The 12,756-nt window shown below is 38.0% G+C and overlaps 2 protein-coding genes across 3 annotated transcripts in view; one reads left to right on the forward strand and one right to left on the reverse strand.

The window, feature by feature from the left end:
• Positions 1–8,556, reverse strand: part of LOC145994415 (uncharacterized) — a 124,005-nt gene extending 115,449 nt beyond the window's left edge. The window contains exon 1 of the mRNA XM_083130543.1: positions 8,516–8,556. Within this exon, the coding sequence (XP_082986669.1) occupies positions 8,516–8,523 (8 nt within the window). The 5' untranslated portion in view covers positions 8,524–8,556. The remainder of the gene's footprint in view (positions 1–8,515) is intronic.
• LOC145994414 (uncharacterized) overlaps positions 1–12,585 on the forward strand; it is a 96,324-nt gene extending 83,739 nt beyond the window's left edge. For both annotated transcript variants that reach the window (XM_083130540.1, XM_083130541.1), the window contains exon 5: positions 12,164–12,585. In XM_083130540.1, the coding sequence (XP_082986666.1) occupies positions 12,164–12,569 (406 nt within the window). In that variant the 3' untranslated portion in view covers positions 12,570–12,585. The remainder of the gene's footprint in view (positions 1–12,163) is intronic.
• Positions 12,586–12,756: the final 171 nt, after the last annotated feature.

Below are 12,756 nucleotides of genomic sequence, written 5' to 3' on the forward strand. Positions count from 1 at the left end.
AGACTGTAAGAAAAGCAGGCATTGTGATTGAAGCGAACAAAAAATTTTTACGAAACTTATTTTTATTTGCATAAAATTTGAAATCGTGGGGGACAATTGCCCCTCTACCCCTCCGTGCCGCCCCTGCAGCTACTCTTGGCCATCTGGAAATTTTTTTTAAAAAAAAATATGAAAACTAATTCCATCTTCAGTATCATTTTGTCCTGCTACTCTTAGATTCTGCTAGATGTAGGATTTTTTTTCGGAGGGGGCTGGTATTGTAAAGGTTAACATTGATTGATCGATTGATTGAATTACTTTATTTTACTTCGCTTCTGTGCTAATTTTGGCTAATTTGCGAAGATGAGGATGAGTGATGATATGGTGAAATTGATGAATGGACACTCACAAACATCCATGCCCAGGCCAGGAGGCCTGGGTTCGATTCCCGGAGTGGATTATTTCTGGTGGGGATGTCACCTCAATAGAGTGGACCACCTTTACAAATGGCAATTACAATGTGCATGAGTAGCTCTGCCAAATTTACACACACACACACACACATCGTAGGTATTATGTATACATGACTGTCTCGAGGATTATTTCCAAGGAGGGGCAAAGGAGGCATGTTGCCCCCTCAAAAAAACAGTCCATCAGTTCGAAGTTATCATTTTCCTGCAATCCCTTATAATAACTGACATAAATTACTTTAACTAACTAACTCTCTAGCCTTCTTAAACCAGAAGGTTCATGGCTGCAGCAACACAGGCCTTCCACCTGTCCCTATCCTGAGCAAGATCTATATACTCTTTTCCATCCTTACCGATTTCCCTTAGGTCCATCTCAACGTTGTCCCTCCATCTTCGTCTTGGCCTTCCTACAGGTCTCTTACCATCAGGTTTCCCAACAAGAATCCTGTAAACTCCTCTTTCCTCTCCCATTCGTGCCACATGGCCTGCCCACCTAAGTCTTCTTGATTTAATTATTCTAATAATTATTCTAATAATATCTGGACATGAATACAAATTATGTAGCTGTAAATTATGTAACCTTCTCCACTCACCTGTCTCCTCATCCCTTTTAGGTCCAAAGATTTTCCTAAGGATCTTATTTTCAAATACTCTCAATTTATGTTCCTCTTTCAATGTAAGGGACCAAGTTTCACATCCATATAATACTACAGGCAAAATTACTGTTTTGTATATTTTAACATTTAGTTTCTTAGATATTAAACGAGAAGACAAAAGTTTATGAAGAGAGAAGTAACATGCATTTCCTGAATTAAGCCTACTTTTTATTTCCTCTTTAATATAATTTTCATTTGTTAATATTACTCCTAAGTATTTGAATTTGGAAACTGGTTCAAACGAGTTGTTATCAATAATTAGATTTTGATTATTACCTAACACTTGGTTTCGGCCTGTAAGCATATATTTAGTTTTCTCTTTGTTAACTTCCAAACCTATCTCTTTGACATACATTACTTAGACTATGAAATTATATGTGTGAAATGCATAATTTTACGTTGACATTCATTCTCCATATGCGCTTATATAATAATATGGTGTAATCATATAAGTAATATAATTGAAGTTGCACGTAAGAATTGTTTATAAACTATTTTTTTAAATCTGAGAATAGAGCAAACGATCCACGAACTGTCAAACTACTTTAAATTAAAACATTGAACAAAAGTAGAAATATCATAAGTTTCATTACAATGGAAGAGGAAGTTTATCGTTTGAGGAATTTCTTAAGTAAGGAAATACAAACATAGATGGCGCTTTAATTACTTTAGCAAACTATAAATGTACGTCGGATATCCTTCCTATCACACAAGTCTGAACTAGTAGAAGAAATTAGTATTAATTATGGGTACTTAACAGCAGTTGCTTTCTTGTGCTTAACAAAGGAGAAACGGGAAATTCCTTGTGTCCTGGATAAAGTCAGAGGAAAGTAGGGACAGAGTTTCAATATAAGGGAGCGTCTACTAAATTGTGACACACAACACTGGAAGTTTTTGCAGTTGTAATAGCAAAAGAGAGGATAGAGGAATCAATCGAAAAAGAAAAATAGATTTGAGTAAAAGAGCGAGAGGCTATTGCAGAAATCAAGGTCGAAAGAGAAAGATTGAGAGATATGGAGATAGAATGCCAGTGAGAAAGAAAGATCCAAGAAGGGAGAGAGGGGATGGATCTGTAGAGACGGAACTAAAGGAAAGGAGAGGGAAGAAAAGAGAAATTGAGGTGAGGAGAGGGAGAAAGAGTGAGTTAATAGTTTGTTAAGAGTAAGGAAAACGGAAGAGACTAGGAGAGAGAGTAAAGAACGAAGGGGAAATAGTTTTTTTTTGTTTTAAGTCCACTTTATGTACAGAAAGCTAATCAGGACTGAACCTGCAGTTTAAAGTGAGATTGTTTGATTTTGTTTATATTTTGCTTCCCTTTTGTGCCACGTTTTGGCTAATCACGAAGATGAGGATGAGTGATGATTGGGGAAAGGATTTTATAGTGCAAAATTATGGTCGGAAAAGGAAAAAAAGTTCTGAAAATGTTTTAAAAAGGCGCAAGAAAAGTCTCTGATAAAATGCTATTTTTCTGCGCCTCTGTATATAATGAGCGCGGACCGCGTAGAGAGCTGTGGTTCTGCCGAGTAGGTTAGGTTGAAGTTTGTGTTTTCTCTCGCGGGTTTTGCTACATTATCTTGGGAACTATTTGGGCTGCAAAGATTATATTATACCATGTTATAGCTCTCGTTCTGCTCTACGAAATGAAAACTATATTATGTTAAGTAGCTGCTCAAGAAGAGTAAAAATCATTTATTTTTCTGTTCAATTTTTTAACAAAACATGAAAGAAGATGAAGGAAAAAGTTACTGAAGCATCACAGAGGGGTAAAAAGGTGATAAATGTGCTATCACGAAAAGGTGCAACAAAGTATGTTCATTTTACTTGATTTCATATCCTAAAACACATATCTCAAATGATCGGTATGGAAACAGCTATATTTTTGGAAAGGTGCTGCATCTTAAAATCCGTTCCCCAGTGATGATATGATGAAATTGATGAAGGGACACACTCAAAGAATGCCCAGGCCTGAATTCGAACCGTGACATCGTTGCCCGGTTTGCTAGCCATGGAGACCGGCCAAGAGCGGGATCCGAACCATGTACCTCCACCGGTGAAAGGGAAAGAGAGAGACAGATACATGAAGAACAAGAGATAGAGAAATATCGTTTATTTCAGGAAGGTAGACTGGGAGCCAAGGTCAAGAGTGTTGCCAAACTGCAGTAGCATAGCCACTGCAGTGTTAAAGCTATGGTTCGAAACAAAATGGAAATCGAGAAAAAGAAAAAATGAAAATAATATATGGAAAGTAGAGTTAAAAGAAAAGAGAGAGGGGGAGAAGACATCAAATGCGTAGAGAGAGGAAGAGATAGAGAGACAATGAAGGAGATGGAAAGAAAGAGGAGTTAAAGGGAACGAAGGGATGAAGACTGACAAAAAAATAGTTTGTCATCTTTATTCTCAGACTGTAATCGGTACTAAACGTACAGTTTCAAATGGCACCCTCGGGCTACGACGCCAGGGGTCCCGGGTTCGAATCCCGGCCACGGCATGGATATTTGTGAGTGCCCATTATTCATCAATTTCATCGGATCATTACTCATCCCCATCTTCGCAAATTAGCCAAAAGTGGCACAAAAAGCGAAGTAAAATAAAGTAAATCAATCAATCAATCAAATGACACCCGAAACCATTGTCGGATAGGATACCGGTACCCTCTGATTACGAGTCGACATTCTATTACAAGAACAAGTGTCTTTCCCGATGGTTTATCCTACGATTTTTGTTACTGAAAGTCAGTTTTCTTCCACTTTCGGCTAACCGCGACGGTGAGGATGAGTCGATATGATGAAGGGACAATCACAAGCAGCGGCGGCGATTATGTTCCGAAACTAGGGGATCGCAAGAACAATTTTCCTTGGTACATAAGGTTTAGCTTGTGTCTAGGGCAAAAGTATAAAAAGTGGGGGCGACTGGCGCCACGCCCCCTAATTGCCACCACTGAACACAAAGACCACCCATGCCGAGATTCGAAACCGGGGCCCTAGCGTCGAATCGCCCTGTGCTAATTTATAATTTATGAAATCTCATCAGTACAGATCACAGGAGAACGTCGTGAAGGATGTTGTACATGGAACGTCTATTTAATATATACAAACAATCCTTTTCAGCACAGATTCCTTCAGAACCTTTGTAAATAAAAATATGCATGAAACATTGGTATATAAACTAAAATTTGAAATATGTATTTTACTCTCCTTGTCCTCACATTGGGGCAACACGGACGGCCATAATTCATTTTAGCATTCAAAAGTCAAAATAAATAAATGAAGTGTTTAGTGCTAGTGAAGACAATGGTGAAATACGAATATGAAGAGCGTTCATCCTCAGTGTCTATACCTGGGGTCAACCGTGATGACTTCAAGGGTTGGCCCCGGAGAGAGAGTGAATCCCCTCCGGGAATAGAAAAGTCCCCCCCGAAAATTTCAGCAACCTGGCAGAGCATTCGGACAATGGGTCTTCCTGTTCGCACAACAGTTTTGCTATCTTGTGTTCTGACGTCAGACGAGGAATGCCTACGAGGTTAGGTTAGGCCTGTTAGGATAGGTTCCATTAGCATAAACACAATTAAAAATTATTATTTAGGCTAAGAGAACTAGACATAGCTAGCCTAACCTAACAACGTAGGCATTTAGCCTAAAATTAAAAAGCCTTCTCCCGTTACACTAGAATGTCTGCTATGTTAGGTTCTTTTCCTAGGTGAGAAATGTTTCGAATTTGAGTAACAGTGCGATCTCCGCCGATCGGATTTCTTCATTTTTACAGAAGAAACTACTTACGGAAATGAGTTTCTTTAGCATTCTGAAAGTTCGTGGAGGTATTTTCTTCCATTGTGGAATCTATTCGACCGGGAATTCATGTATTTTTGAAGAAAAATATCTCTCCGACGCACAGTGACCGTTGCTTCCTCTACGTGAGCTGGATGTTCCGTACGTTTCATGACGTAACCCCCTGTCAGTTTTTCCAACCACGCCGTTGTTTTGCAAGAAGTGAAGGTGAATTTTTCTCTTTTTTAAAGCTGTATCGCATTGTTTTACGAACAAAATTTTAACTATGCTTGCCTAACCTAACCGAACCTAACCTAACCTTGCCGGAAATGGTTCGAGTGGCTATTCGTGAATGGTTTTTCTGGCTATGCGTCAATGGTTTGTGGGACTATTCAGGTATTTTTCGGTTACGAAGGTTGGAAACACTGCATACCCACATGATCCACGACGCCACTCAAGCTGTACCTGCCATATTGTGTGTTACGGAAGCGAAAAAACGAAGAACAATACTGTTAGTGTGAAAAATTGAAATTATTTTCGTGAAAAAAGCAAAATGCCACCTTAAAGAATCTTTCGCAATGCGGAATAGGTAAATACGAATGTTAAAAATGCCGAAATAAACGAGTGAGAGGTGTTCTGTGGAAATCGCACAGGTACCCGAATTTGGAAGGGAGTATATGAAAAGTTCTCCTCACACATCAGCAACTGATACGCAGTATAATTTTGTTTTAATTCCACGGCGCCCTTTGCTGAGTTATCACCTTTCGCCATGTTGTTTACATAGATTACGTCATCTACGTGTATAAAATAGTCTACGTGTAGAATGTAGACTATCCTTGTTTACGCTTAGAGGCACATCACTGGCGATATGTGAGACCCTTCGGACAATAGCTAAGAAATTTGGCAACCATGTTTCAATTTGACCTTCATTTAATTTACCGTAGAACGTACTTTTCCTTGCTTTAGCGTAAATTAATAAGAACTGATTCAATCCTTTATAATTAAAAGTGAAAATAAAGAACGGAAGTAAATTTTCGTCCGTTCTTATAAATGCTAAGTAGTAATATATAATAAAAATAATTCAAACTCAGCAATGGACACGTGTAGATCCTGTATTGTTGTAACGATTTTTTCAAGTTCTAACAGCTATTTTAACGGTTAGGCAGTCAACAATTTGCTGTGGAATGTTAGTGACATGCTTTTGTAGTGTTATCGAAATTTACACTTAATTGAATTACATATCAAGGGTAAGGGCAATTTTATAATATTGGTATTTATTTTATTAGTATATAATTTGATGCTTATAATGACATTCCACCCGTGAAGTTTGTTATCCCCTCCCCTCCCCCCGGAGGAAAGTGGTTGGATTCAGCACTGTGCAAGAGCTGTGTGCCCAAGCGAGCAACAAATTCAAAGAACACGATAATATAATGTTGTAGCCCATCGTAACAATGAACGTTAATATAATAAATAATAATAATTAATAATAATTCCTTTATTTAGCGGGCGAGGTTCAGTCGTAGGCTGCTCTACCACCTAAAGTTAAAAAGTAAAAAGTAGTGTACAAAGAGAATGGGGCGCAAAATGTGGTGGCGCCCCGTCATGCCTGAAGGATTGTTCTTTAGGTTATGTCATAATAACGCGAAACTTGTGCATTGATAATAAAAACCTAAATTGTTTTATGGACTCGCTAAATCAGGCCGCAATAAAGTGTACAAAAGAAGGGTACCCTTGAGCCTTGATCCTCTGTACCCCCGCTAAAAAGTGAAAAAATGCATAGTTTGTGAAGATAATGTTGTTTGTGAACATTTATCTGTTGTTTTTAACTCACGGAGTGTGAGTGTGAAGTCTGTGAAGTCTGAAGCAGCGTAGCAAGGTTTTGCAATGGCACCCAACATGAAAATTCAACCCAGCAGACGGGACGTGTGACGTTGCCTACCGCTTCATACACACAAAATATTAATTACGAAAGTCAATAAATTTACAATAAATATTATTTATTTTACATTAAAATTTATTATAATTATTATAAAATAAAGTAAATAAAAAAAGGTGGACTGAAAACTTACAAAACAGAGTGAAACTATCGTTAGTAGAAGTAGCGGTGATTGGATGCCAAATCTGAGAGCGGGGGGGGGGGGGGGGGCATTAAGATGCTATAGTGCAGGGGCAAAAGCTGGCAAAACTGAGGGGAGGGCAACTGCTCCCTCGCTCCCCCCAATTGCTGCCAGTGTTTAGGAGCGTTAGGATTTATTGGTGTTTATAATTTTAGGTTATTAGGTTATGATATTTAGGTTTGACGCTGCTAGCAATTTTCGACGTTAGGAGTGCTAAGTCTGATGACGTTATCATTTGAACATGTTACTTCGTTATTTGGGTGTTAACCGGTGTTTACTAACAAAAAGCGACGAAAGTACTTCGAGATAAGGAGGGTGTTTACTTACGCGGGCCATACTTTGGGATCATATATCTGCTACTTGTGGACGTAATTCTCGATGGTCACAGTCGGTCAAGGGACCCACAAAGGAATCCCAAATAATACGTTTACATCCATGAAAAAAATGTGTAGATGCACGAGGACAACATTCCCAACATCCACCGTGACAGTTCACGTGCTCACTTTGAATATAATTCTAACTGTAATTCTGAGAACTTGAAGTCATTTCGAAGCTAGCGGTTTCCATAGCGGAGATATCACGCGATTTGACGGGAGTTGCCGTCCGGCCGGCCGCCAAGCGGGTCACCGTCAGGCGCACAAGGGACAGAGGAATGAACTAGTTCAAACTGTAAATATGAAGTCGGGATACTGTGAACTGCATGAACTGAATCAGACTAGGGGAGCTGACGAAACAACACCTACTCGAGTTTAGACTTCAATTAAAAATTAACCAGTAGACCTACATAAAAACCAAATTTAGCTTATTCAATTCTGTGTTAATCTATATGCTAACCAAATTTTTCTTCGAGTGTGCCATCTAATGGGAAACTTCCGTATCCGGAAAGCGGATTTCTTAAAATTTACAGGTGAAATTACTTACGGAATGCAGTTTTTTTTTAGATTTGTGGAAGTTCGGGGAAGTGTTTTCTCGCATCGTTCATTGAATTTTGCCGGTAAATCATGTATTTATTGATATAAATGTGTGACCGATGCACGAAAGCTGTTGCATCCATTTCCTTCCAGCCGCATGTTGCCTGTGTGTGATGACGTAATCCCGGTCAGTGTTTCCAAACATGTGTTTTTGTAACTGAAGGAGGTACGTTTCCCCCGGGGGCGGAGCCCGGAATCGGTGGGAAATTTGAGTAAAAAATATATATTTTTTGTTTAAATTTCGCACAGATTCCGGGATGGATAGCCCCAAAAACCATTCACGGAATGTTCCGCGAAGCAGATAGGTAAGTACGAATGTCAAAAATTGACGAAACTCAGAAGTTATAGGTGTCCGACAGATAGTAAACTTTTACCCATAACGTTTTTTAAAAATAAATCCGATAGATGTCGCACCCATCTTGCCCAACGTTTCCCTGCAAATATGGCGCCTTAAAATTGAAAAGATCTAGCAAAGTTTTTATTCGAGTACACGCAATAACAGCACATTTGATAGAAGATATATTCAATGATAGCAATGTTGCTTAGAACAATACGTACCTTGTCATGTTGCTTTTCTCACTGCATGGTTATAGAGGCAAGGGCTTGTCTGACACGAATCACACAAATTCACTTTTAGAAAAAAATAATTTGGGCAATTTTGCACTAGACCACATTTCTTGTTCTACGAACCACTAAAACTTCCTCGTGCAACACACGAACATAGACTTTTACTTCCTACTGAAAAAATTGTACACATTCGATAGTCCTGTTCAATTGGCAGAGGAACACCGGACTACACAAGCAAGTACGACACGCACCGAGTATCACGTGATTCCAAAGCTTGTCTAAAGCGAAGACTGGAAGCAAATTGAATAGCTACTTCTGTGGAAAAGAACGTTTTCTGCAGCAAGAGTAATCTGCAGACAAGAACGTATTTATAGAGGGGGATCCGTGAGGTACTAAGATAAAATAACGAAAACATTGTTAAGCTTTTGTTGCATAATCGAGTGTTATTTATTTCCGCTTAACTTACACGAAGGCAAGAATTAGATCGTGCTTGAACTAAAAGTACCTAAGAAGATTTATGCACACTGCTACTTAAAATTATATGCATTAAATATTAATCAGAAAGATTATTTTTTGTTACTTAATTCGATTTTTTTATTTTTGTGACATTTTTTTGCCAGGACACTTGTTTCTTGCACAAATATTAGCGATCTTGATTACGTAAGCTAGATAATGAATATGTGCTGTTATATCGCAATCCTTATGCCGTCTGTCTACCTATTCATATAATAGTAATAATATCAATGTACATAATTTATTCTTGAATCTTTCCTGGCGCCGAATGATGAAGAGGTTTTACCCCGAGAAACCTTTTTGAGATCTATTAATTATATTGACTTATTAATTATAAACATTTATATTATTATTATATGTGTTTGCGAGACACTTGGTTTGAACCCCTCCCAAAATATTTTTGTACACGTACTTGCGCGTCTACAGACAAGATATGGGCAAGAAAAGAACACCTTATTTTGTACAAGTGTCAGGAATTTGTAGGGTATGATGCAATTAACGTGAAAAGGAATATGTAGGTGAAAGAGGAAGAACTATGAGACAAAGAGGAAAGGCAGCTCTCAGACCGGTGACAAGTATCTCGTTTCACTTGGATTTTTTGTTTTTAAGTCCACTTTATGCACAGTAAGGCTAATCGGGACTGGACTTACAGTTTAAAGTGGAATCTGAACCACTATGAGCCTCCACCGGGTATCGAAACCGGGACCCTTGATTACAAGGCGACGATGATACCACTGCGCCGTCAGACAGGCCCATATTATTCGTATTAACCTATTGATTATAAACGTTATTATTATTATTATTATGGTTGCGAATTATGGAGCTCAGCAGCTAAATGTCATGTAGAAAAAATAAAGCCAATTAAAAAGTTATTTATCAGATTATTGTGAATGAGAAAAAAACATTTCTATGCAATATTTAAATATGAGGAGTGGTTGGAAAGACTTAAATTCAAACATTGTACTGAAGAAGAAGTAACAGAATAGGTGTATGGGAGCTATAGCTTGCAAAGTTCCCAAATATATCATTAGACAGAATTTCTTTATTTCATTAAATAGTAAGAATGATGTTGAGCTGATAAAAATACTAATAGAAAATTTAAGTGATTATGTACTGTGTAGAAATTGGACGTTGTGGCATATCGTTGAATTTGAATTTAAAATTGTAGGTGCGTCAGCACTTAAGCCATTTTGCACCCGTCACATGATACGGGGTCCAGCCCTTACCAGAACTAAAATGTCATAACTGTAATGACGTGTAATTAAAATATTAAAATATTCTGATCGGTTAAAAGCTAAGGCTGTAAAGAGGCACACATAAGGGCAAAACACAGGACAAGACACAGACTTATACTGGCCATAGGGCCAGTCGCCAGAGCCTCGTTAGTCTGCAAAAAGCAGTCCAGGGTGTACTACGTGGAAGTGAGGTTGACAATTGGGTGGAAGGTCACCCCTTTGTCCCCTTTTGGTATATCTTGTATAAGCATATAATACTGTTAGTCATTGATGTCTTCAGCATTATTTATGTGAGGTGCAATACATCTTATCGAAAACATTAACTCGAAAATTAATGCTACTCTCAGTATATTATTCTATATCTTATATATTTTTGTATTTTTTTACTTGACTCAGTGCTGTATAGATAGAGTGCATACTGTGTTCAGCACTTATAACAAACTATGATTATTATTATTATTGAGATTTTTTTAAAAAAAATACCTTAACATACCTGTATAAAAGGATGGTTCGTCCTATTCTTGAATATACTAATGAATTATGGTTTCTGACAGCCAAGAATTAACTTCAAAAAGTTGAATCAGTTCAAAATCTTTTTATAAGGTTATTATGCACAAAGTTTTAAAAACATACTATGACCAACATTACTCTGAATGGTTAACACAGTTGAATATGTTTACCTTAGAAGAAAGAAGAAAAATGAAAAGGATACATTTTTTTAATAATATATCCTATAAAATTCCTATATATTCCTATAGGTATATCTCAATTCTCACATGCCTAAATAAGGCCAGAGGTTTAGCAGCTGATCTTGTTGAAACCTGCAATTTGAATTTATGATGATGTATAAGATTGTAGGATCTACTTCAATATTTTATAATTATGTATTCAAGAGTGTAATTTTGTATAATACATTTAGACATAGTGATGTACCTGGTTGTCAAATAGTGTTCATCACTTAAATAAATTATTATTATTATTATTATCAGGAAACATATTTAAATGTAGTAAAAATGTGCTAAATATATAAATACATAGTTATTTTCACCAAAAAATGAAGTTCAATATTAACTTAAGATTGTAAGATATTACTTTTTAATAATATAAGACATTACACGAGCTACATGAAATTCAGTCTCGGCATTGTGACTATTACCGTGAATGTCTTGAAGAGAAACCAGAAGCGAATCCCGTACGTGTGCCATTAAAACGTTGCTTCTGGCGCTGCTGTCGTGACTGTCTACAAGAGAAACCAGAAGCGAATCCCGTACAATCGTTGCTTCTGGCGATGCTGTCGGGCTCGCAACTACAACTGTAGTAGAGAGGGTGGGGATAGCAATGGGCTGCTCGACTTGGGACTCTCTTCAAACGTTTGTAACAACCAGAAGCCGATGCTTGAACCCTCATTCTCCATTGTTGACAACAATTGTAAATAAACAGGAATCTTAAGGTGTAAAAAATAATGTTCGGATGACAGAAAACTTGTAATAAACGCAATTGGGTGCATAAAAAAAAGGTCGTACACTATTGTTCGTTTAATATCGTTTCGAAATTTTGTCAGTTTATTCGCAAGAAAATCACCCAAGTATTTCAGTCACACGGGGACACATTCAGGGTGGGCACAAAGTCGCTTTCCCCAAATATTTGATTTCTTCATTTATTGGGGAAAGCGACTTTGTGCCCACCCTGTACATAGTTATTGCGCGAATATGGAGTATATGTTAATAAATTATCTGAAATATGGAAATAGTGTGTAAAAGTAACTAAAATATGTAAAATGTTAACCAAAACGTTTATTATTACATTTGAGACGCTTGGTTCGGACCCTCCCCCGAAATATAGTTCTAGATAATTACCTGGTTAAAACACTGAGTAAATTCTATTCCCACAGGAACATCAGCGTCCAGGTAACGGGGCTCAAGTACCTGTGCTGGCTTTTAAGTTGGTCCGCCACCCAGTTCGTGAAATTCAACAAGGAAGACATCGTCCACTGGATAGAGCGGTTCCTTCCTAGCGTCTTCAGGAAGACCGTCATGGCCGACGTCCAACGACCCTTGCGGACGAACCAAGAGGTTCCAAGGAGGACCAGCCCCCTCCCCACCTACCGACCGCCCCAGACCTCTCTGGTGGACGAGATGGCGAGGTCAAGTGAGTTCATGTACCTAGCCGAGACGGTGTCCTCCGATTTCATGACCAGCATGGACATTACTATTAGTGTTGATATATTTATCCTGTGTTTTCTTGTTATTATTATAGCGTATAACTTGTCCTTGTCTGTACATCATCATGGACGGTAGTAAATTTTGATAAGCTTTTCTTGTGTGTCTGAATTTTCGTTATTTTATACGCCGCTTTCTTCCTCTCCAGGCTAGTCGCGACAATGAGGGTGAACGGTGAAGAGATGAAGTAAATGAAGATACAAATATGGTATAAAACGTTTATGACTTACTCTGGATTTTAAGGATTTCAAGATAGGAGCTCAGG

The sequence above is a fragment of the Lepisma saccharinum genome, chromosome 10, assembly GCF_977018435.1.
Source record: "Lepisma saccharinum chromosome 10, izLepSacc3.1, whole genome shotgun sequence".
Classification (NCBI taxonomy): domain Eukaryota; kingdom Metazoa; phylum Arthropoda; class Insecta; order Zygentoma; family Lepismatidae; genus Lepisma; species Lepisma saccharinum.